The sequence below is a fragment of the Cyrtonyx montezumae genome, unplaced genomic scaffold, assembly GCF_038088225.1.
Source record: "Cyrtonyx montezumae isolate F1298 unplaced genomic scaffold, pur_monq_1.0 scaffold_0, whole genome shotgun sequence".
NCBI classification, from domain to species: Eukaryota; Metazoa; Chordata; class Aves; order Galliformes; family Odontophoridae; genus Cyrtonyx; species Cyrtonyx montezumae.
In genome coordinates, this window is record NW_027071824.1 from 40,195,349 (window position 1) to 40,220,306 (window position 24,958).

The following is a 24,958-nucleotide window of genomic DNA, read 5'->3' on the forward strand; positions in this document are numbered from 1 at the left end:
AAATGCTGAGTGGCTTGAATGTGACTTGATTTCAACCACATCTCACATAACCAGAAAAGGATTAAAAAAAGAACCACCAAATTCCTAGTTAGACCGATGCATTCAAACTAGTTAAAACCCTCAACCCTGTCATATTCAGCATCTCCTCACTCCTCTTGGACTTCTGAGGAGGTCAGGAGAAGAAGCAAAGAAATATCCCGAGCCTGCCATCAAGTTTCTTGGGGAAGCAGGCTGCGCTATAATAACGATCACATGGCATGCTATTGGGAAAGATCACAATCTCTTTCTCGTATCTGTTTGACAAATGCAGGAATTAATCCTTAGTTTCCCCACAGCCTGGTAACTAAAAAGGAGTAAAAATCACTGTGTCTAGGATTGGAGATTTTTTGCATAGGTACATAATACTAAATAGACTTCTGACCTTTTCCACTGTATAAATAATTTCATTTCTTGAACAATTGTTTTACAATAAGTAACTAATTATTTAATCAACTCTTTCAGCCACTCAGATAGAAGTTAAATTCTGCTCTTAAGCACTCTCTCATAGAATGAATCAGAGAATGGCCTGGGTTGAAAAGGATCTCAAAGGTCACCCAGTTTCAACCCCTCTGCTGTGGGCAGGGTCACCAACCACTAGAGCAGGCTGCCCAGAGCCACATCCAGCCTTGCCTTGAATACCTCCAGGGATGTGATACCCACAATCTCTCTGGGCAACTTGTTCCAGTGCATCACCGCCCTCTGAGTGAAAAACTTCCTCCTAACATCTAACCTGATTCTCCCCTGTCTTAGTTTAGAAACTACTAGTTTAAAACTACTCCTCATTGTCCTATATAATCTGTGTAAACAGATTCTGAAGTATATCTGCAGAGGCTAATGGCTGTGAAAAACTTGCTGTGATGTAAATGAGGGAAACTGTTCCACTAAGGTTAGTTATGACTTTCTACTATTAATTTGTTATATATACCCTCTGTTTTATGAAAAAAAAAATGTGTTGAAGAAGAAGAAAATCAAATTAAAATGGAAACAAATCTTATTAGAAGTTTGGAACCTAAGACTTGTCAAAATCTTGAACAATCAAGAGTAGTATTTGCAGGAAAGTAAAATGAAAATGAAATAAAATGTCTCTAAAAAAGGGGAGTAGAAAGGTAAACATTAGAAAGAGGAGATGACTTGTTTTTTCCTTTTCTTCTGCTCCTTGAAAGAGATAAAATACAAATAATAAAAAAAAGAACAATCATAGATGCCTTAGAGTTGGAAGGGACATCTAAATATCATCTACTCTAGCTTCTCTGCAATGAACAGGGATATCCACAGCCAGATCAGGTAGCCCAGGGCCTGATCCAGCCTCTCCTTAAAAGTCTCAAAGCAACCAATTTACTCATTATTGGCTACTATGCAACTTTTCAGTAACTTCAGCACAACCCACAGAGGAAGAAACTTTCATATTGCCCTGGTCCCTCCCAGCACACCCAACCAGCTGTTTGGGTCCCAGAGCACTGCTAGGCTGAACACAGCCCAGACAGCCTCATGATAGAGCTGTGGTATGTCTTGTGCCTGTTTGATGGGCTTGGGTATCATCAGTCACTCACATCTGTGTTCTGTCTACATCAGGCAATGGATCAGTGAAAAAACTTCAAACTGTTATCTCTCATTGAGCTTAGACTCACAGCACACAATTAATTCTCTGCTCTCCAATCAGATTCCTGTCCTGATCCACTGTGGTCTCTTATTCGATCTCCAGGTTAGATCACTGAAAGAAGCTGGCTGGGTTATAGAGAAATTGAAACCAGTGATGCACACAAGTTTGTAGTCTACTCCTGCCACCCTTACATGAAAGGCATCTCTTCCAGTGATCAGCACAGCTCAGCAGCTGAGTGAAAAGGAGCTACTCAATGTTGTGCTCCATAGAACTGGGTGGAATTGATGTTCATACCAGCATCCCTCTCTGCAGGACTGCTCGTACAGCCAACATCCTCAATAGTGGGGCTGCAATGTCCATCTGAATTCCTTACTGTTCTGAATATACAACCTTCAGGACATGCCTATTTGCAAATGACTGGAAAATATCTGGGAAAATATTTCCCAGACTGATGTGCACGTTACCCTCTTCAAGATGTGTTGATGGTATCCAGGCTGGGATACATCCAAGCTAAATTACATGCAAGTCCTATTTAATGGAAAAGGATTCAAGCAGGAAACTGCCTCGCTTAATGTTTTCTTGATAATGCTGTGCTAAATCCTCTGAAGCTGAGGGCACAAACACTCATGTCAGCATCTACTGTTAACAGGACTCCATCATCCTTCTGCCCCACCACACAAACCAGTGTCTCTGCCTTCCTATTACAAAACCCTCTGCTGGACGGGTTCAGCTATTAGAGAATTCCCCTGTAGACCCAGAGCCTGACCTAACAGCTGTGTGTCACAAGGCCATACAGTGCTGGACGCCGGGCCGATACCCACTGGCTGCCAGATGCAGGCCTCTGCCCCGCAGGAGGCTGAGTGCAACAGGCTGACTTTCACAGCTGCAGTGCCTGTCTCTTCAGCCTACATTTCTATCAGCACCTCTTCCCTCTGGCAACTCCGTAATGCACCAATAGCATGGAAAAAAACAAACAAACAAGTATTGCTCTCAGCTTTCTTGTTACTTTGTGTAAGTGCACCTGATATCCTTGCTTCATCACCATCTTTCCCTGTACCGAGCTTTGCTCTCTTTGGACTTGGTCTGTCTTTTAAGCATTTCTGTGCCCCTTTTATCCTTCCACCGCCTCTCTCATGCCTCTGGTGTTTCTCAACCAGTAGGTGTTACATCAATATATTATCTAACTCTTCAGTTCTCATGCAATTGAAAGCGATGCACCACAGCCATGTGTGCTAGAGGCAGCCCAAGGTGATGGCAGGGCTACGGGCAGTGCCAAACACTGGAACCAAAGATAAACCACATGAATTTGTGTAAAGAAAAGCAGAAGTAGAGAATATGAATGTGAAGGGCTAGTTTCAGACTGTATCATACTGACAGACTTTACCCCTTGTGACAAAATGTCTATGCTAGAAGCTTAGCTGAAGACTTCCTCAGGCTTAAGCCAAGTCAGCTTGGACAGTTCCAGGAATGAGGGCAGGGAAAAAACACCAACGACCTCTTCTTTCCACTTCTGTTTTAAAAGCCAACAACTTTTACCTGTAACAATTTGAGGAATTTCCATGGAATGTGGAAAAATTTCCAGTTAGAAAAAGCAGTGTGATCTTTCATCAATGTCTTTCTCTTCAAAATAATCTAGCCAAAAATTCAATGGCAGGAAAGACATTGGGCAGTATCTGAATAACAATATCTGAACTTGCCATAGGCCCTATTGCTACTGCATGGGTGCTTCTATCTGAGAGCAAGCAGGACGACTTGATGATGTGTGACCAAGGCTTCAGTCTGTGGAACCAGCGCTGAGATTTGTTTTTCTCATGTCACTCCTACAGAGTGGGTTAATGTATCTGCACAAGGCCACCAGTGCCCCATTTCTAAAGCAGACAGCAAACCCACAGGGGATGCTGGGAAGGCATCTGACTCCACACTAGCTTACAAGTTTCGCAGAGCATGCTTGCAGGATGTTCCTTTTAGGCAGAAAAGCCTGGGAGGAAACGGCAGGGAGGAAGGAGGCCGGGGTGAAAGGACTCAGAGCAGTGCGGCAAAGCAGGACTGGGGCAGGCAGGAGGAAAACGGAACCGCTGGGCGGACAGGAGGTCCCGAAAGGCGACAGGTGGAGGGCAGGAAGGATTCTGCCGAAGCAGAGTTCCCGAAGCACGGCCGCCTTCAGCCCCGCCCCGGCCCTCGGCGCCCCGCCCGGCTCCTGCCTGGGCCCGGGCTCCTGAGCGGCGGCGGTGGGAGCTCCGCGCGGCCCGGCCGCGAGATGTGACCCATGGGCGGCCGCCGGCCGCGGCAGGGGGCGGGATGGCTGCCGCTGCTGTTGCCGCTGCTCCTGCCGCCGGCCCCCGCCGCACACACAGGTGAGACAGGGTGGGATGCCATGCGATGGGTTCGGCGATTTTTGTTGTGTGTTGTTGTTTGCTGCCTTTTTTTTGTTTGTTTGTTTTTAGCGCTCTGCATCGGTTCAATTTCCATGTTTCTGTCCTCTAATATTTGACATGGGAGAAGAGTGATGTGCGCTCCTTTGAGGCTGCTTCATTTTCTCTATGAATGCGCTGGAATTAGGTTTTACAACTCTGTATGTTTTTTAAACGTTAATTCACTTTCAGTTGTAATTAGACAGTGTCCTCTTGGAGTACATCTTGTTCTATACTTTGCGTTAGTTCCCCTAATACTTCTACTATTATCCTTTGTGCTTGACCCCGAGGGTCCCACCTGAGCACGGGACGTGGTGAGTGTTGGCAGAGTCCTGCTCTGCATGCCAGCCCCTGCTGTTCCTCCCAGCAAAACACAGCAGTGCCCCCGTGACAGCCCGGGTCAGAACAGGACAGGGGGCAGCTGGAGTGGGTGAGTGAGCAATTTGGTTAGCAAGGGCTCGGGCAGGAGCAGAGATGTCACCAGGTGAGAATGAGCTCCTACGCCTAAGCTGTTGAATGCACGCCTGTGGTGGGGCCCTGCTGCTGCCAGAAGCATCCCACAGGATTTCTTTGTTATATCCCTCCAGTATAAACAGTGCAGAGATTAGAAGAGCTTCTAAGAAACAAAACCATGCTGTATTTCTGCTCTGGCTCTCTGCTGCAAATATTACCACTGAAGCTAAGTATGCAAGAATGGTCTTCTCCATTTAAATTCACAGCAAAGCTTTCAGAACTGACCAGAGCTGGGCCATTCATCATCCCAACTGCTCTTAAGCACTAGTGAAGATGGTTTCAGTTAGCTTATTTGACAAACTGTTCTGTTTTGCATCAATTCTTTGGCTCTCGGGCAGACACCCAATGGTGTAGGACCAGTTTCCTTCCAGGCAGCTGACCGTGCTGTGCTTATTTTGTTGGGGTCTGCTGAGCACTGGGTCAAGTGTTTGGAAAATTTGTATAACTTCCAGAGAAGGTTTAGAAAAATGTCAAGGGGGATGAGTTGGCTTTGAGTAATAGCTCTGAAAGGGAGAAGGGAAACTCCTTGCACAGTCCTGAGGTTTAGCTAGACCACTTCTCTTGGTGTGCAAGACAAGTTGTTTTAATTCATCCTGTCAGGATTTTGCTAATATCAGGAAAAAAAAAATACTTGAGGTCCTGATCCATCATAGCAGCTCCTCTGCTCTCTCAATAGTGAGGTTATAGGTACAGCAGTCTCCTTTGTGTGTTTTCTTCCAACTGAACAAACCTGGGTTGCCAGTCATGAGCAGAGACAATTCTGCAAATACCGCAGCTGTCCAAGGGCTGGGTCTGGTGCCAGACTAGGAGCACGGGAGCCAGGTGCCATGGCAAGCAATCTTAGAGCAGTACTTCACACACTTGGGTTCCTCCATCCCACAGGGTCTATACTGTGCATGTCCTTTGGGAGTCTACTATTTAGTCCATCTCCAAACCATGTAACAGCAGCTGTTAACTTACAGCTGGACCACTGCAAACAAGCAAAAAGCCTTTTATGGTGTGTTACTGGGTACAGTCCTACCCTTACTGGTCTATGTTAGCTGTTGTACAGATCTCTAAGGTACTGCTGTCTTAGGGCTGTGTGCCTCAGGTGGTTCCACTTCTGCAGTGCACACTTACCACTGCACTTCATTTGGTTTGCATAAATTAGTGCTTCATTCACTGCTAAAAGTCTGTACTGTAGTACTAATGCAAAAGCTTGGAAATGCAAAATAGAAAATCAAATTAAAAACAAAGGAAAATCTGTTGTTTAATTAATAGGATCAGGAAATATGGCAGTTCCTCTTTACACATCAGAGGTCAGTAACTTTTGCAAGCACCTCACAAGGTTAGGGAAGGAACATTGTGATTTTTGAAAGCAATAGTATGCCATTCTAAGAATTTACCAAACTCCATCTTAAATTCTTTCACATGCTTCTAGTTGAGGTTTTCTTAACCATGTTTTTCTGTAGTTACCTATCTATATCTATATTGTAGATACATACTTATTCTGGGGAAAGTAAAAACAGAAATGTTTCATTGAATTTCAGGCATGTTTGCTATTTTCATTCAGATGCGGCATGTGATTTTGCAGCAGGTCTCTCAACCTTTGCACTTACTCTGCTTTTGTCCATGTTGGAAAGCATTTTTGGCATTGGATTTCTCTTGGATGAAGCTGACCTGGAAGGTATTTTCCATGAGTCCATCTAATACTGTACAGTACAGTCAGTACAATCTTACAAGGAAAAAAAATGCAGTAAGTGTAGATACGATTCTTTTTTTCAATACTGATATTTCCGTGTCAGAAATCTTACTTGTACTGGCTTGTTTTATTCACCAATGTAGACATAGCTGTAAATGCAATTGAGTTGGTATGTAGCTGTACCAATTACTTTTCTTACGGCAGGATCTTCAAAGCTGCCCCCTTCTAATGTAATCTAATTGTTGCATAAATATCTTGGTCTGCACTGACACACTTAGTTTAATTTACTTCTCTCTTCTTCCACTTTATCATGAAATGTGTTTATTTTATACTAATAAATATGTCTGCATTTTGAGAAGCAGTCTTCCCTTTAAGCAAATTTGTTTTCTTTCACTGTCACTAGAGTGCTGAAAAATACAAAACATATTGTTTTATAAAGGAGTTATTCTGGGAAATACAAAATAAAAGGATGGGATCACAGTATTGGCCTTGCATGGGTCATGAGCTTGAGATCCAGGATCTTGCTTCTGTCCAAGCATTATATTTTATCCTGTTAAAGCCATCCATCCAGAAGGGGAGCAATGTTCCAATGCTAATAATCCTTTTCCTCCTCACCTGCACACAGTAAGTCACTGAGAAAGCATGCACCAAATCTGAATTTTTGAAGGAAGGGCAGAAAAGAAATCTGATCTCAAAAGTTCAGAAGTGCAGAGATGTTTGGGTACTGATACAAGGAGATCTAAGTTATATTTTGGATCTGTAAATAGGCTGATCCGTTATGTAGACATAGCCAGTAAGTATTAGCTGAAGTATTAAACAGCAGACTGAAGTGTCAGATATTTCATTTGAAAGGCATGCAGCTTGCATGTTATAAATGGGCTCATTGCACTATGGATGTCTATGTGCTGTGAAGCTTCAGTACTAATAGTGGAAGCACATAGGAAACCTGAGCTTTGTGTTCTGCATGGCTTTGGCTCTGCAGTATGAAGGAGAGAAGAACAATTGTAATGTAGAAATATCTAAAAGGGGATGTTGGCTCAAGGCAGACAACAATATATGAAGGAGTCTTGTGATCGTGCATTTGAAAGAGTCACCCTTATTTTCTCACCTGTAACCTACTGTCTGTTGTGAGGCTGTTTCAGATAATGCCATGGTCTGTGCCCTGCGGGTTGGTTCTGCTTACTGTTTCCACAACTTGACAAATTCTTTTTGCCTGTTAATTAGGGATGTAAATAGTGAGAGTAGGTAACTCGTCCCATAGAGGAATTTGAATACCATTGGGAAATTGACAATAAAGCCCGAAACTTATATATATTTTGCAGTTCCCAGTGTTACCATTCAGGTTTACCTCACAAGCTTATAATCTTATCCTTCGTTCAAGATTGTTTTCCAGCAGTTTTTGTATTTTAAATTCCAAGACAAGTAAGTGGTTAGTGCTACTCAAGTTATTTGTTTGCATGGTATGGTTTATGTTTGTTTTTGTAGCTGTAGCTTGTACAAATTGATTTCTACTGATTGACTTCTCTCCAAGATTTGGTGTTGATTACCTACAACTATAAGTTTTTATAGCTGAGATCATCTTTTATGACCCAAACAAGAGCTTTGTTTAAGAAGTTGAGGTTTATAAAGCCTGAATTTTGGAAGCCAAGTCCTTCGTAGATAAAAATGAGTCTTAATTAGAAAGTTATGTTTAAACATCACACCCGTTCGTGCTTTATTCTTTGCGTACTATTAGCTTATGGAGTTTTTATCCACTGCTCACTGTATCTTGAAAAAATATAATTGAACTATATGTAGGAGAAAGACACTGCAATGAGATGTGGGACTAGAAGCATAGGGCAGTTTACATATGAAGAGTATGTGCCTCTTTCTTGTGGAAAACAGATGACTGAAGAGGACTGTATTCATCTATTTTTTTCCTGGCTGGCTAGCTAACTTAAGAGTATTTTAAGGTGAATGAAAGGGCAGGAAAAAGTTTGTAATCTCTTCTTCCTTTCTTAATTCCCTGCCACTTTGAGTTACATCTCAGATGGCAGCTGAGCTATTTATTCAGCCTCCCATTTTCCACTTCCTTTTCTGTGATGGAAATAGGAATGTGTCAAAAAGAACTACAAGAACGTTTCATTAGGAGGGGAAAAGTGGTTACCCAGATTTATGTATTTGATATTAATCACACTCCAGGAACAAAAGCACACAAAAGTTGATATTACAGCTCTGTGGTGAAAAGAGTTACTTTATTTCCTAGTAGTTTCATAAAGGCTGGAGTGAGCAGTGAGGCTAATATTTATCATTTCATGTGGTTTGGCTCTTGGCTTTCCTTGTGCTTTCTGAAGGTATATTAATATCTTGCTGTTAGGGTGGGTATACTGTAGTCAGAATAGTAATGTACAGGATGTGGCTCAGAAACACTAAAACTATGCCCTTAGAAGGCTGAGATGTGTAATTGCTGACAGCTTTTTCACACTGTGAGAAGGTAGCAGACAGACAGAAGTGGAACTGTGTGACTCCCCAGGTGTCAACCAACCTGTAGCATTCAGACATGATTGACAGCTGAATTCTCCACCAGCACAGTCCATGGGTGGGAACAACATACATGTGTATACTGTTCCACTGAGCTTCAGAAATGAAACACAGTCCCTTGGATCCACCTTGAGTAACATTTTTGAGGCAGTCTTCCGTAAGTTGTCAAAGAAGCAGGCGATTACACTGAATGACTTCCTCTGTACAGTGAAATCACTTTGGACCAGTAGTTGGGGTAAATGAGGCAGAAAATCATGTCTGGTGGTTTTGACAAAAAGTGCTTGTGAAGTCCGGGAAAGATACTAAAAATAGTAAGATACCTATTATTAGACACTGACTTGTTCACATCTGAACTAACTGTGGGAGCACTCTGAACAGTCATACAGTGCCTCGAAACACAGCAGAGTGTACCTCAGGGGAGATTAGCAGAAGTGGGCGGATACCCCAGGAAACCTTCCATTCTTGTGAGTTCTCCACAAGCAGTACCTTCCCAAAGGCATGGAAGACAAGGTATTGCCAGCATGCTGGGTGTGTCAGTCCTGCCTCTCAGCTCTCTGATGCAGAAGGAAGTGGCCTGCATCTTTTAGAGCTGGTTTTCCCTCAGTGGTGCAGGCTCTTCTTCCACTGATATCACACTAAATCTCATGTCTAGGGGATGTGGATTCAGATGACTCTGAGAGTCATAATGGGGTTATGAGTAATTTTAGACTTTCTGTCAACTTGTTTCATGCCAGTATTGATCACTTACTTAAAATTAATAGAAAACATACCTACAATAACTTTCTCCCATTTGACTTCATCAGCAACGTGTTTTTGCAGTAAGACATGGTTAGGTGGTGTAAGCTCTACTTGTGTACTCGTGAACTTTCAAAGTCGTGCGGGGCAAAGCACTTGGGTCTTTAGAATGTGGCGTGGAGAAATAAGCACAGGGTTTCACACAGAGGAGGGGAACGTAGCAAGGCAGGCAACACCATGCATTGTCACCTGTTCTTTATCCTACCCTCACTCCTTCCCCATATGGCCTCCTCAATTTCACCTGATTCCAATGGCAGTCTGCCTATTTTCTTCACAAACAAACCCACACACCTGGGTCTTGTCACTCACATTTTTCCATCTCTTTCCTCATTACTTCTGCTCCACCATCTCATTTTCATTTAGTCCAGTGATGTTATTTCTGTCCCCATCTTTCTCCCCCTTTTCCCCATGCCCTTTACGAAGAGGTTGTGACTGATGGGCTTGACTCCCCTTCTGGGAGGGCAAGAGTTTGCTGCTTGGTTACCTCTCGAGCACTGTTACGACTACAACAGGAAATCACCTCCACACTCTTCTCCCCATTCCCACCACTGCTGAAGTAAAAGGGCTTCACTAGCCCAACTTCATGCACAGAAGTCCCAGAGCTCCAGCAGCCCACCATGAGAAAGGCAGGGATGCTCTAATGACTCCTACCTGCCTCCTCACTATTCAAGCTGTTGAATTCTAGAAAAGAGCACTTAAGAATCAGCACAGAGGAAATCTTTCAGGCTGACTTCATTAAACAAACAAAAAAAAAAAGTTAACTCATCTCTTTTAATTGTTGTAAAAATGACTAATATCAGGCAGTGACATTTGCTAACGTGTATTCCTGTCTCTGTGGGGTTTCCTTTCCTCTCTTTAACTTCTGATCTCCCGTTTTGGCTCAATTCCCCTGTTTACTATCTCATGCACTCCCTCATGTCCCTGTATAGCCAGTGCCAGCTTGCTTCATACTGTAGATGTGCCAGAACAGACAGTTACAACTCTCTGTTAACAAATGATACTAAACATTTTGTCAGTGGACACTTGTTCTGAGTACAGGCATTTTTATGATATGCTTTGACGTGATTGAGGCAATATTTCTCATTGCAAACAACGTATGCATCTAAGCAGATGAGCTGGAGGAAGAAAAAAAGTATGAATTCAGCAGCAAAAAGGAACAAGCAAGATTCCATAAGAATTTGCTGGAAGTCACCCATAGCTGAACAGAAAGACAAGGCAGCGCGTTACAGCACAGCCAGGAGTAAACATCCACTGTGCTAAATTGCTCCTACTTTGCTTGGTATTTCACTGCTGGTTCTGATGCCAGTGGAAAAGGTGAATCAGAGACTCATCATCTCTGAATGACTGCTCCCTTGTGGAGATGTGCAGGTTGGGTTAGGTCGGCAGCCCTGAAGTGGCAGCTGCAAATCACGAGGCACAGAGAGTGTCTACGGTGCTGCCCCTCATCTCAGCGCCCGGGGCAAAGGAGCTGCTACCATCAGAGGTGGTCCCAGGGGACACTTTTGCATAAGAAAGTGAAACAGCAATTGGAGCCAAAGTCTTCTCTGTCATTGTCAGTTCCTCACTTAAACAGAAGCAACTGATAAGGGAGGAGCACCTACTTTTTACTGCCATAGGTACTGGAAAAAGCTCTGTTGAAGTAAGACTCTTTTTTAATGCTTTCCACACCTCTCACTGTCTTAAATTACATGGAATAGTCATCTAGGGAAATGCTATGACTTTCTGTGTCATTTTATTTTGTTGGAAAAGTTGGTAGTGCAGCAACCCTTATAGCCATGACATGATAAAATACAACAGGTGATCACTTGGCTTGAGAGCAGCACAGTAAACACCAGTACTGACACAGGACACATTTCTGTGGCAACAGCTCAGTTTTCAGTAGGTATTTGTCTTTGCTCCATCCTATAACTTCAGAAAAAAAAATCTGTATTTTTGTGTATTTATGTGTTATTATGCTTTGCAGCTGCTAGGTTGTCTAAATCAAGAGACATGTTAATAAATGTGTTCATAGTGAGAGAGCTGAGGCAGCTGCAGCTGTATTTATCCTGCAACACTGACATTAAACACAGCCATTTATCACTGAATTAGACAGTGCTACCTCCAAGCAGACAAAAAGCAGACGCACTGAGTAGATACACTAAGCAGATAATAGTTACAACTGGAAATGACATGTGCTTATATTTGTATAGGTGTGCACGCTGATATATTCAGGTGTGTATAGATAGATAGACGTGGCTGTACCCAAAACCAAGGTTTGAGCAGTAACAGGTTGAGCAAGGCACGTACATGGCGGTGAGCTGCATGCACTTAAAACTGACCACACTTTTCAACCCCACAGGCACTTTCACAAAGAGAGGATGAGGCACCTGCTGTGAAGTGTTTTACTCATGTGAATAGTCTCACTGACGTCAGTGGGCTTTTTCGCTCACATGTGAAGGTGTTTTCAGGCTAAGTCATATCTGTTTTGAAGAGTCTCACGGTAGGGTACTCTATCAGGACTTGGCTCTTTGTGGTGGTAAAGTTTTACAAGCCTATATTGCTACATTCTTTTCAGCCCAGGTGTGCGAAGAATTATAGAGATATGAAGAACAACATTGATCAAGATTTGATCTACAGTATTTCCAAACACAGTAATAAGAGATCCAGGTTTACATGCAAGAAATAAATAAAGGAAATTATTTCATTATACAGGAAAGTGATGACAGCCGTTGCAGGCTATCTATGAGACAGGCTGAACCTAGAAAAATACATTGTGTAACTGATTTGTGCTCTCACGTGTAGTCCAGTGTAAACCGAAAATACTTCATGTGACATCCATGGTATTAATCCATTAAGGGAAAGAAATTTGGAATATGGTTGGTTTTATTTTGTTTAGAGACGAGATACTGAGATAAGCAGCTGATACACATACTTAAGTCCTTATCTGATAACTTTGGAAGATACAAGATATGTCTACGCTCTGTTTTTTGCACATGCCCCCTGATTTTACTGAGCATTGTGGAGACATGAAGGAGTTATTTTTTATCTCTTCTCATAGAAATTGTGGAGTGTGGCAGTTTGATCTCTGTTTTATAGATGCAGAATTGAGGATTAAAAAACATGCATGGTTTCTTCGCAGGGCAAACAGGTGTACGTACTGAAGTGATAAAAACACACATAGAAAGTAAATCTCTGCCATAGCAGCTGATGAAAAGTTAACGGTCTCTGTCCCTCTGCCTCCCAAATCACACTGAACTTGGGGCAATCCGAGTGTGCTTGCAGTGTGATAATGCTATAGATCTTGTAAAGATACAGGCTGTGGGTTCTGCTGGCTGAGATTGGCTCATCCACTGCAGTCGGTGTTTCTGTTTTGAAACTTCATTTACCACATCAGAAACCACACTAGGCGGAGAGGAAAGAAAACTAAAAAAAATTAAAAATAAATTAAAAAAACACATTTATGTTACTAGTTTAAAGGTTTCAGCTCTAAAAGGTTTCCTCTACTTGACTCAGCCATATCACTGGCTAATTATTTATAAGGCTTATCAAAACAGGGCTAGCAGTTACCTTAAGATCCCATCTGTGCCACCACCCTTAGGCAGAATCAGCTCAGTGTTGTCACTGGCACATAGCTCTCTGATCTGCTCTCTGAAACATCCGGAGCCCCCCTAGACAGTCTACCCTGAGTGTCCTCTTCTGCCCACTGGGCATTGCTGCTAGTGAATTCTATCTGAAACTGAACTCCCTTTTTTTCCCTGTTTGTTAGACTGTCCCATCATGTAAAGACTTACAGTGTTGCCCCAGCTCTCAGGCAAGGTCCAAAGAAGCTGAGATGGAGACAGATCAGCTTGACTGCTTTCTCCACTGCAGTGAGGAAGTGCTTTCTTCATTGGTTTATCCTAACCAGAAAGAGGAACCAGCTCGTGGCAGTGCTCACTGGCCCTTTTACTTATAATTAATGCAAAGCAGATGCCTCCATCAGAGAGTCTGAATTACTGGAGACATATCTTCTCTTCTGCTACTAGGCTGAGTTTTTTTAACCTTGTCTGGATGTTTTCAGACCCCTCACTATGCACTTTATTATATTCTTCATTCTCTCCTTGTTGGTCTTTTTGGTTTTTCATCAGTGTTTTTTAAGGCTTTTAATGGCTTTGATTCCCCTCATCCTAATAAAAATAAATATCCATTTTCTGTATCCTCCTGTTTGGAAATTGCAACAGCAAGTTCATTTGTGCTTCAGTACTTTCCCTGCTCTCTACACAGATTGGCCAGTTGCCTTCTCTAGAGCTCGAGCAGGGCTGTGTCACTTCTGTTTTTTTCCTTCCTCTCCACTAAACAAATGTTGCACACATTATGATATTCCTTGGGCAGCTTCATGCTTACATTTGCATTAGCTTCACATAAAGCGTGGGGGTTGTGGAGGACATCTATTCTGGTGGAAAGAAAAACTTTATTTTCTAGGTTATCTCCCACTTGGAAGAAAATGTTGGAGTAAAAAGTACATGCAGAAGTCCTGTGGGGGCCTCTTTTCTGCTGCTTCCACATCCTCTGGCATCTCAAACTTTTTGATTTCATTAACAGAGCCTGTAATTTGAGCCCTTATGAGATTACAGACATTGGGCCTTTCCGTGTCCAAGCATTCAAGGAAAGGGGACTTTCTACATACCATTGGTAAATAAGTAAGCTTGCCCTAAGGACTATGCGTGACAACAAAACTAGTTCTCCAGGAAAAATAAAATAAAATAAAGTCACTGAATACTAGCTAAGTGCTAGGGCATAAAAGAGAGCAACATTAGAAACAGTCTCCATAATATGTTCGCGGAGAGCTGAAGATAGAGATGCATATAGCAGAGTTTATTTTAAACATTAATATGGAAATAGAGACTTGAAAACCCAGGATTTCTACCATGGCAGTTTAAAGTATTTGACCTTTACAAAATAGCAAGGAGATTGTTTTAATAAACGTATTAAATAAAAGCTTTTTCTGATTGTTTCAAAGACAACTAGAAATGAGTAAAGTTAATCAGAAAAATCATGGTGATTTTTACTTACAAAAGCTACGTTACGCATAGTATGTTATATGTAATTCATACAAGAGAATGAACACTTAAGTAATTGTGAAATATGCCACAAAAATAATAATAATAATAATAATAATAATAATAATAATAATAATAATAATAATAATAATAATAATAATAATAATAAGGTGTGCTTAAGGAGACAACAAAGGTCAAGGTCTATTCATTTGGATAGGTTCCCACTGTCCATGTTAATGTGCTGTATTTCCTCCTTTCTTAGCCACTTTTTGTTATCTTAACAACTCAAATTGCATCCCTGGAGGAAGAGGGTTCTGAAAAGTCCTGAAAGACCACAGATTCACTTTTTCTCTTCCCTGTTATGCTCTCATGGCTACCTGCAACAAGAAGCCGCTCCCCAGCAGCTGCAGCTTCAGGGTTGATCTCAGGCCCGCTGGGACTTGCTGGGGATTGGCTCACAGTTGGAAGCTTGGGATTTTGCCCCAGCCCCAAAGTCCTCTGCTTTGCAAGTAATGTAGCAATACGAACATAGGAAACTGGGCTCTGAAGAGCCCTCAGACTTGCCCGCTTTGCTCATTTATTTCAAAAGATGGTTCAAGGGACAGTAATTTAGATGAGTGACATAAACAGTAAGTGTTCACTTTTTGACTTTATCGAAAATAAAGGCAATATATAACATTTCATGTCGTCTTTAAAAAATAAGCATCTGTGTGGTTAACTTTGAAGCGTATGTATTTGCAGATCTTTAGTGTATGTTGTTCCTTTCTTATTTTCTTTCTCAGGAGAGTTGTATTGTTCTTTGCCCAACCCTAGGAATGTTCATTTTGAATCTACAAACATGGAGAATGTCCTTCACTGGTTAGCACCAGAAGGTATAGAAGATGGAGTACTCTACCATGTGAAATATTCAGTGTAAGTTGGCTTCTTTATTGTATCCTTCTCTACTTTTTTTTTCTTATCATTTTAAACTAAATATATATATATCTTTATGCAAGATGAGGCTGCTAATAAGAAAGAAGAACTACAGCATGGCATAGATTTTTCTAGATCTTGCTGTCTGTGCTAGTGGAGGAGTGACACAGTCCCCATTTCTCTGAAAGGCAAGATCTCTTGACTATAAATGAATGAACATTAATCATACAGAATGTAAAAAAACTCAGAGAGTGTTAGCTGTGCTGACTGCAGGTCAGCTGGTCCACAGTAGAGTCTGTAAGCCAAAGTTACTGCCATCTTTCACATGTAATACAAAAATACTCATGTGTATTTCTAGTTAGCTAGGAAAGCGAGACTTTGAAATTGTAGTAGCGTAGATACTGCCACACACCCTTGTTACTTAGCAGCTAAACCGGGATTCTTCATAGCGTAATGTGAATTTGAGGAGTGGGAGCTCTTGAGAAAATCCAGGCAGAAATTTTCCAAGGAAATTTGGATTTATTCTGCTAGTGCATAAGATCAGTACTGAGGCATTACTGTAGCATGTTTATGTCTCTGCTTCAACAAGAAAGATTTTGAAATTCATCATATTACAGATGGAGTCTTTATTTTAAACAAGAAAAAAAGAGTGACCAACAGCTTGGCATACATCTTTACACAGCAGAAAGAGCCACTGGCCATTCTACAGAACATTTTGTCAGTACATAAATAGTTATAATGACTCAGGTCTCGTGCATTTAGAGTTTAAATCAAAGCTGAGGAGAATGAAGCTGAGAACTCCACATTAAGTGAAACTGGACTGGAGTCCAGTTACCTACTACTGCTTTTGAGTAGGAACTACGCTGGTTTATTTTTAATTAAAAACTCGTGTTTCATCTTTGCTGAAGTTGAGTTCCTTGAAAAAGCATGTTTATGCAAAACAGGCAAACTATTCTATCAGCTTGATTATCATTTCCTTGTATATAATTGGGCGAATAATACAATGTCAGAAACATTTGTACAGCTCCCTTCTCTTTCTCTTTCACCATAGATATGGTGTTGGCAAATGGATTAGGAAGCTGGAATGCAGGAATATCAATAGAACATGGTGTGACCTCTCCAGTGAGACTGCTGACCATGAAGAGCAATATTACGCAAGTGTCAAAGCCTTCCTGAATGGGAAGTGCTCTAACTGGATAGAGACAACACGATTCAACCCTCTTACAGACAGTAAGGAAAGCTAATCACCAAGCCAGATGTTCATGGACTTGGTCAATACTGTGTACTTTGAGTGCATATGTCTTCATAGCATGCGATGTTTTAATGTGAGCTTAGATTTTTTTGCTGCTGTTTGAGATTTATGCTACTGTCAGAAGTAATTGAAATCATTGTAATTTGTATATATGTATGTTAAACTTACACACTAGTAACTGTTATAAATATACTCAATATTGTTTTATGTAGTCATAATTCTTCACTCAATGGAAAAAAAAAAAAAAAGGCATGGCATATCTACTTTATAAAGAACTTGAATTTTGAAAAGGCCCTATTAAACCACCAAACAGTAGTCATGCTCTAAAGCACCATCTCTTATCTGTGCCAAATCTGATAAATTACTGGTAATTTAGCTTGTTTTGGCAGATTGAGTTTTAATGTTGTACTTACTGCAAAGTCACGGGACTTCCTAGGGAAAATTCCAAGTCAGTGTTTAGCCTCTCAATATCAATATAAATAAATCGTTCAAGGTTGGTTCTATTTAGACTACCCAAAATATTACAAAAATGTGTTATCTTCCCCTTTAAGAAGTTGCACAGTCAAATCTTCTGATTCATGTAACTTCCCTGTACTCAGCACTGGTAGGGCCACACCTCAAGTACTGTGTTCAGTTTTGTGCCCCTCACTGCAAGAAAGGCATCGAGGCCCTGGAGTGTGTTCAGAGAAGGGCAACAAAACTGGTGAGGGGTCTGGAGCACAAATCTTATGAGGGAACTGGGATCATTCAGTTTGGAGAAGAGGAGGCTCAGGGGAGTCCTTATTGCCCTCTATGACTACCTGAAAGGACGTTGTAATGAGCTGGGGGTCGGCCTCTTCTCTTATGTAACTAGTGACAGGATGAGAGGGAATGGCTTCAAGTTGTGCCAGGGGAGATTCAGACTGTTAGGAAATACTACTTCTCTGAAAGAGTGGTCAGGTGCTGGAATGGGCTGCCCAGGGAGATGAAGGAGTCACCAGCTCTGGAAGTGTTCAAGGAACATTTAGACATTGTGTTGAGGAACAGGGTTTAGTGAGAACAATTGGTGATAGGTGGGAGGTTAGACTGGATGATCTTGTAGGTCTTTTCTAACCTCAGTGTTCTGTGATTCTATCATTCTAGGATTTCTTAAAAGGTTTTATTTTTCCAGCTAAAATTGGCCCACCCATGGTAAACGTGTCTTCTACTGAGAAATCTATTTCAATCACACTGACTGTTCCTGAGAAGTGGAAGAGAAGTCCTGATGAAGAATCTGTATCTCTGCTTCAAGTATATCCTGGCCTGCAATACAATGTGTCTGTCCTCAAGAAAAAGACAAAGAAACGAGTAAGCTCTGAGAACACTATAGAATTTTACCTGTCTGTGCACTATACTTTGTAACTAGAACTAGTTTTGAAGAACTCGAACTAGATCATTGTAGCTAGAACTGAAATAGGGCGTGTAACATGACAGGAATTGTAGGATCATTGTCCATCTTTCATTGTCAGGTGGACCAAAACTGGATGCAGTACTCTAGATACAGTCTGTTGAGCACTGAGCAGAGAGGGATAATCCCTTCCCATCACCTATTGGATTCCCTCTTTTTGACATAGCCCAGGATGCTGTTGACCTCCTTTGCTTCAAGGGCATGTTGCTGGCTCACATTCAGCTTGCTGCCTATCCTAGCCCTCTTCAGCAGAGCTGCTGTCCAATCAGTCAGGCTCACACCACATCACAACAAAGTGCATCCTTTGCCACCACATCTGAAAGTCTTCATTCTCCAGATTTAAATTCCATAAAAGGAGTACTTTCCACCATAAGCACAGTAGACAAGGAGGCATTTAGTCATTATCCACACAAATATCCATTCTTCTGCTCCTGTCCTCCAGACACCTGTCTAGCAAATGTCTGAATTTCCAAAACAGTCCCCTTCTGTCAAAGGGTATATAAAAATGCTAAGATTAGCTTGACAAAGAGCAGTTATTTTACTTAGGACTCCAAGACCTACCTGAAAACTATTATTTTAAGGCTCCTACCTTTACCAGAACATCTGAATTTGAAAGATTTTCAGAACCTGTATCATGTGCCTTTCATTTGCCTATACATCAGGAAGGGGCTAGTGAGGTACTTAAACTCTACTGCAACATCAGCATGAGAAGGTGGGCTGGTGATGATACATGATCCTACTTCATATAAACCACAAAATTATTCAGTAGTAGTAGAAGAATGATTGAATGGAAGATAAAATATTCAGAGATTATATGACATAATAAAGAACTTGAGTTTTGATTCCATTAGATTAAAAAAAAAAACAGTTGGCAGTTACTGAAGTATTATTGTTTCAGAAAATGTGTTCTTGTGACAAAATATTTACCCTTCTGGAAGGGAGGAGTAAAAGAGGAAAGACAGACTTTTTTATATGTATCTTCTAGTGGTTCTTCTCCATCAGCAACAGCACCTTGGTTGTGCCCTGGTTAGAACCTGGAACAGCTTACTGTGTCACTGCACAGATCCATGTCACTACGCCACTCCTACACAGTGGATTTTCTAAAGAACACTGCATTTCTACTTTGAAAGGTACGTGTAAGCTGGCACAGGACAAAGTTAAGATCCAGGTTAGAAAAAATAGCAAATGAGTTTGTAATTTTTTATGTCTATTCCCTCTCTGTACATTCACACTGAAAAGGCTCTGCATTCCTTGAGTCTCAGTGAATTAGACCTTTTGTTTTTTTTCTCCTTGTAAGAGGCTTAGGGAATGACAGAGATGGGACAATCTGAGGGGGAAGAAACTAGCAACAGGAGAGCAAGAGGGAGGGATTATTGTTTCTTTTTAGTTTAATTTAAACTAAAATAATAAAAGTAGCTCTTCTGTAGCTCTTTCCCCCCCCCCCCCCCCCCCCATTTCCTGTACATTCCTGTTTTATTTAAAATATTTGCATACCATGTCCAAAAAGCAATACGGTAAATGTGTATGTTACTGTCTGAATACATTATAAAGTTGCTCAGTACAACAAAAACTTTTGCTTTGTTAACAGATAAAACAACAGATGAGACTATAACAGTCGTATTTGGATACACTCTGCCTATCATGCTAGCTGTCCTTTTTACTTCAATGGTGTGCTGCTGTGTGCACAGGTACATTCATGTCAGCAAGCAGAAGCATCCAACAAGCCTGGTATGTATTCTCTGTTGCTGGATGATGATGCCTACTTTGGATCTCACAGCAGAGTTGTGCGTTTTCCAGGAATAAACCAAGGCTAACTGCAGATGAAATCTCTGGTTCCCACCCTGGTTAATTAAAACAAAGGAATAACTCCAATAAGCAACTGTGACTAGATATGAAAAGATGTCTGAGAGTGACAAAGATTGCAGATGAATTTTTTGCATGGGAAGGGTCAGTGCCACAAGCAAGGTCTGAAATGCACTGAGGTAGTAGGAAGTCAGCACTCCTCAAATGCGTCCAGAAAGAAGCATGGGAGAGATTTAGTGAACAAAAAGTTATTAACTGGCTGAAATCAGAAACTAAAAGGGAAAATAATTCAGCAGTGCAGAATCCCCTTAATATTTTCCTGGAATATTACTAGGTGTTACCAAATTTTCCCACCTGTTTGGGAATGTTTTAGCACAGAGAGGTTATTTAATCTGAATTTCAAGAGTTCTTTCATATACTGCACTCTGATTCTTTTCATGCCAAAAAATATACCAACAAGTGAATTCTGTTATTTATACTGCCCAGAGACACTTTTAACGTAAAAACACTTGCAAATTTATTAGAACCATTCTGTAAAGTTGGTTAAATTTTGGAAGGAACGCGTGAAGTCTAAGAAACGTTATCTGTTTCCATCCCATAAGCCTAGTGAAATTTTCTTACAGCTATCTGTAAATACATTGCTCAATCACAACTGTGCAATTGGTGAGCATTGATATTAATCCAGTCTGCATGACACGGTGGGGTGGGAGGTATAAGGGAGATGGTTTCAACACTTTGATCTTTCTGCAGTGTATTCAGACATGCACTGAGACACCTGCAGTTGACAAGGTGCCAGCTTTCTCTGGAGTACAGGATATGATACGGGGAGATAGCACAGTTTGCCACAGTTTGGAAAGCTAAACATTCCAATTCAATGGCAGACTAAACTCCAACTCCAGGAGTCTTCTCTCTTATAAATGTTGCATTGTTTCTGTGGGTCTTTTGGGGAATTTTGCTGGGGTTTTTTTGCATCCAGTGATCTTTTATGTCCACCTTGAAAGCTTCGATTTTATTTCCATACCTCTTAATTCAGTTCATGTCAAGATAACGAATGAATATGGAATTGCTGTTTTAGTGATGGTTTTTGCTTCTCCCATTCTACAGGCTATTCCACTCAGATATCCTTTGTGGTCAAAGGGAGGCGAAATAAGCAGTTTGGTTTGGTCTGGCACTTCAGACCTGGGGGATCTTTCAAACTACGTAGACCAGTGGTCTTAGTCTTCCGTTCAAGTTTGAAATGTTGAAGTGCAGCTTCTGTCAGCTCTTATGCTATTGCATTTTCTTTTACTGCCTGCTATACAGTGCTTCTGTCTGCTAGAAATACTAGTCATTTCAAAAAAGATTGTATACTGTTATTTATTTAAGAAGATGATCTATTGCAGTCACAAATCCAGCATGTGACCAAATGCACGTTTCATACACCACTATATTTTCCTTCTCTGAAAGGAAACTTGACGTTATGTAATCTTCTGTGAGTCGCACTTCAGCGTGGTAAGCAACTGTGCTTGTGGGATGTGGTTTTGACTGCACTTCCTCTTTGCTGGTTAAAGAGAGTGGAATAGATTTCTGTAGTCTGTGACCCAAGTACAGTTCTGGTGTTTTCTCAAAGTCACTTGATTTTGCACTGGTGGAAACAAAAACAGAATTTGACAGAATTGTTCTAACCATTATTTTGGCGTGGAAAAAAATAAGGAAATAGAGCTGGTCATAATATATTTCTACTTCTGATACAACAATAGAAGTGAAGCATTTTAACACTCATAACAGGTATACGTGCTGAACTTCCTTTTTCCTTAAACTGAATTACTCCTTATATGGTGTACGATGGCCTTATCTTTTAAAAACAGACAACAGTCTAAGAAAAGGCAATATGGTGTTTTTATAATACTTAAATCAAATACTTTCTGCTTTCCAGGTATGGCACTATACTGATAAATGCAAGGAAAAGGTTTTTATACCTTGTGAAAAAATAGTGGTCAACCTCATCACGATTAATGTGGATGAGTACAAACAATCTCAGGAATCCATTCACCCATCAGAAATGAAAAGTCCCCATTATTATACTGTTTACAGTGGCACTGAAGAAGGAGATTTGTCTCCAAAAGAAGTGCCAGAAACAAAACACTTGCTGGATATTCCTCATGAAGATATGTCACAAGAAGAGGACATTTTAGCAGAGGGGGATAAAACTGGAACAAAGAATACTTTGATAGAAAAAAATGGAGGGAGTGTAGAGTACGAACTTGGTGTAAGGGCTGAAGACTTCAGTCCTGGCCAAAACTTAGAAGAACTCAGTCTGAAAGAGAAGGCTTCAGCCCCTGGGGGACTAGGTGTGCTACAGACTACTTTGGGAAACTTAGTTAACATTAAAACAGGAAAGACATATTGCCCCCAGGTAGAGATGAGGGCAGCAGACCCTTCTTTGGGACAGGAATTAGAGGAATTTAAACTGAAGATGGCTGATGCGGTGGATGAATTGCTAGGTAAATCCCTTATTAAATTGGTGGACTCAGATGCTGAAAAATCTGGGCAGTCTTATCGTCAGCTGGAAAAAATAGCACATGGCATCACAGAGAAAGAGAGCGAACAGACCATACTGGTGGATTGGGACCCACACACTGGAAGACTGTATATTCCTACTTTGTTCAGTGTTGAAAATGAGGTGTGTGAAGGAGTATTTAAGTGTGACAATCCTAACAAAGAGGGAATTTTGTCCAGACTGTATGAGAAACAGGTATGTGAGGAATCGTCTGAGGACCAAGAAATGTATCTGCTGCAATTCCAGGAACATTGGGGACTGCATATAGAAATGGAAGACTGAACAGCAATTTTCTAGAATACAGTGAAACACAAAACCCTCTTTACTTTGCCCAAGAGAACGATGGACTCAGTGAAACAAACATATCTTAATGTATTGAAGTTTTTAGAGCCGTCACAGCTGAGCAATGTATTCATGATATTTGTAACAATTTCCAGGCATGATATAGGTGATTTCAACTCTCATTATAGACCTCTCAGGTAAAATACGTGCTTGTGAAATTACCTTCTTTTTAAATAAATGAATCTGTAAAGAGAGTGCTGTTAGGACTTTCATATTGTAATTGCTACCAAAGCAAATTATTTTACTGTGGAAGCTGTTATTTTTATCAATAAAAAGCAACAATGTGGTATTTTGCTGGGATATGTCACCTATCCTTACACAACGTAGCCTTTTTTTTAATGCTTCATTCCTGCTAGTTGTAATGGGTGCAGTTGGTTTTTTTGTGGAAGTAAAGGGCACTCCAGCATGTGGTTTCTTTGTTTTATCAACATTCTATTAATGAAGACATTCTGATCTGTTTTTCATGAAAGACTCATCTGGGATGCATGCTCACTTCCATACTGCTACTCAGATACTCATCCAACAAAATCTCTTCTAATGGGTATAAATGCAGGTTCAGAAAGCACAGGGGAGAAGGTAGCAGGCACTAGTCATATTTTAATGTGAGGGAAAATATGGCATGGAGGAACTTACTAATACACCTGCAGTCCTACTGGGTGGACTATGCCTCACCCAGCCTTAGCCTCTAGCAGTACAGCAGCTGTTTCATGGTCAAATGACTCACGTCCTGCAAGTGATTGTTCCTCTCTAATGACTTAAATGGCAGACTAGCTTGACTAGCTCAACTGGAGAAGTCTCCTGTGGGCTCACCACTGCTTTTCCAGACACATCCCACTTATCATAGCAGACCCAGAAAGTGTCCTGGTGAGCTTTCTTCTCCTACCTGAAGTCCAAACCAAAACTTTCAATACAAATTTAAATATTGCAGTACATGGAGAAAACGTACTTAGGATAGTAAAATTACTAGATATTCTAGAAATTACCTACTGAGGCAGCTGACACTTCCTTGCAAAGCCTGTTGGACACTCTTCTCCTTAATAGACTTTTTTTTTCCAGAACACCAAAATAAATCACAATAACGATATTGTTGTATATTATATATTGATAACGTTTTGAAGAGGAGAAACAAAAGAGAAAACTCTTATACTGTGTTTAATATTTGTAATTTCCAGTACATAGAGTAATTTTGAAGGCTTTCAAGGCCAGGTTGGATGGGGCTTTGAGCAACCTGGTCTAGAGAGAGGTGTCCCTGCCTATAGCAGGAGGTTGGAACTAGATGATCTTAAAAGTCCCTTCCATCCCAAACCATTCTGTGATTCAATGGTAAATTCATGCTTCAAAATAGTATCTCATTTTTGGGCAAATAAATATGCACTACATTTGTTGGTTCCTTTTAATCTGAATTTGCATTGGATTCAGAACTGATACAATATGCAAACAGTCCTTGTTCATTTTTATAAAACATACTTTCAAGAGTTTTCTCAGGATAATTACAACAGGAAAAAAATTGGGGAAAAAGCTAATAACTTTCTTTTATATGCAAAACAATTTATCAGGTTACTTAGCCAAGTTCTGGAATTGATTAGAGAGAAAAATGTGCACTAATTCCCAGCAATACTATAGACTGTTGAGAGCATTTCTATTATCCTCAAGGATGCTCACATTTTGCCTTAAAACTTTCTAATTATATGCAGCTGATCAGGTCTATAGCTTCAGCAAGCCACATAATTAGCCAGGAACAAAATACTTGCACAAAAATTTGTTATTCTACATACATGATTTCAGACAAAAGGCAACTATTAATCACATAGAAGATCCAAGCAGTAAGAAAACTGACATTCTCAGTCTTTAATACTTCATTAAACTTTGGTTAGCCACATTTAAGGGACTCAGTACAGATGAAAGCAAGGTTATATAAACTATACTAAAACAGAAGCCTACCTGTAGCCTTGAAGTCAATGATTTTGAAAATGATGCAGGAGGTTATTAAAACTAAGGAGCAGTGTGTTGAGGACAAGAGGATATGTACTTCTTAACCACAACAGCAACAAAAACAGCACTTTGCCTCTGTTTGTATGGCCACCACTAGAAAAAATAGCATCCAGTT

General features: G+C 40.8%; 1 protein-coding gene across 2 annotated transcripts; it reads left to right on the forward strand.

Moving 5' to 3' along the window:
* Positions 1-3,872: 3,872 nt before the first annotated feature.
* IL20RA (interleukin 20 receptor subunit alpha) lies at positions 3,873-22,990 on the forward strand. Of its 2 annotated transcripts, none has more exons than XM_065733238.1 (7): positions 3,873-3,993; positions 15,360-15,489; positions 16,541-16,719; positions 17,892-18,067; positions 19,153-19,297; positions 19,756-19,895; positions 21,886-22,990. In XM_065733238.1, the coding sequence occupies exons 1-7, from the start codon at positions 3,906-3,908 to the stop codon at positions 22,789-22,791; spliced, it is 1,764 nt and encodes a 587-aa protein (XP_065589310.1). In that variant the 5' UTR covers positions 3,873-3,905; the 3' UTR covers positions 22,792-22,990. The 2 variants fall into 2 exon arrangements, with proteins under 2 accessions (XP_065589310.1, XP_065589320.1); XM_065733248.1 differs by having other exon boundaries at positions 15,391-15,489.
* Positions 22,991-24,958: the final 1,968 nt, after the last annotated feature.

Excerpts from the sequence above, each read along its gene's own strand:
- IL20RA (XM_065733238.1), top strand. The coding sequence starts at position 3,906 with ATGGGCGGCCGCCGGCCGCGGCAGGGGGCGGGATGGCTGCCGCTGCTG. Across the intron at positions 3,994-15,359 it reads GGCCCCCGCCGCACACACAG|GAGAGTTGTATTGTTCTTTG; the intron begins GTGAGACAGGGT and ends TTTCTTTCTCAG. Across the intron at positions 16,720-17,891 it reads ATTCAACCCTCTTACAGACA|CTAAAATTGGCCCACCCATG; the intron begins GTAAGGAAAGCT and ends TTATTTTTCCAG.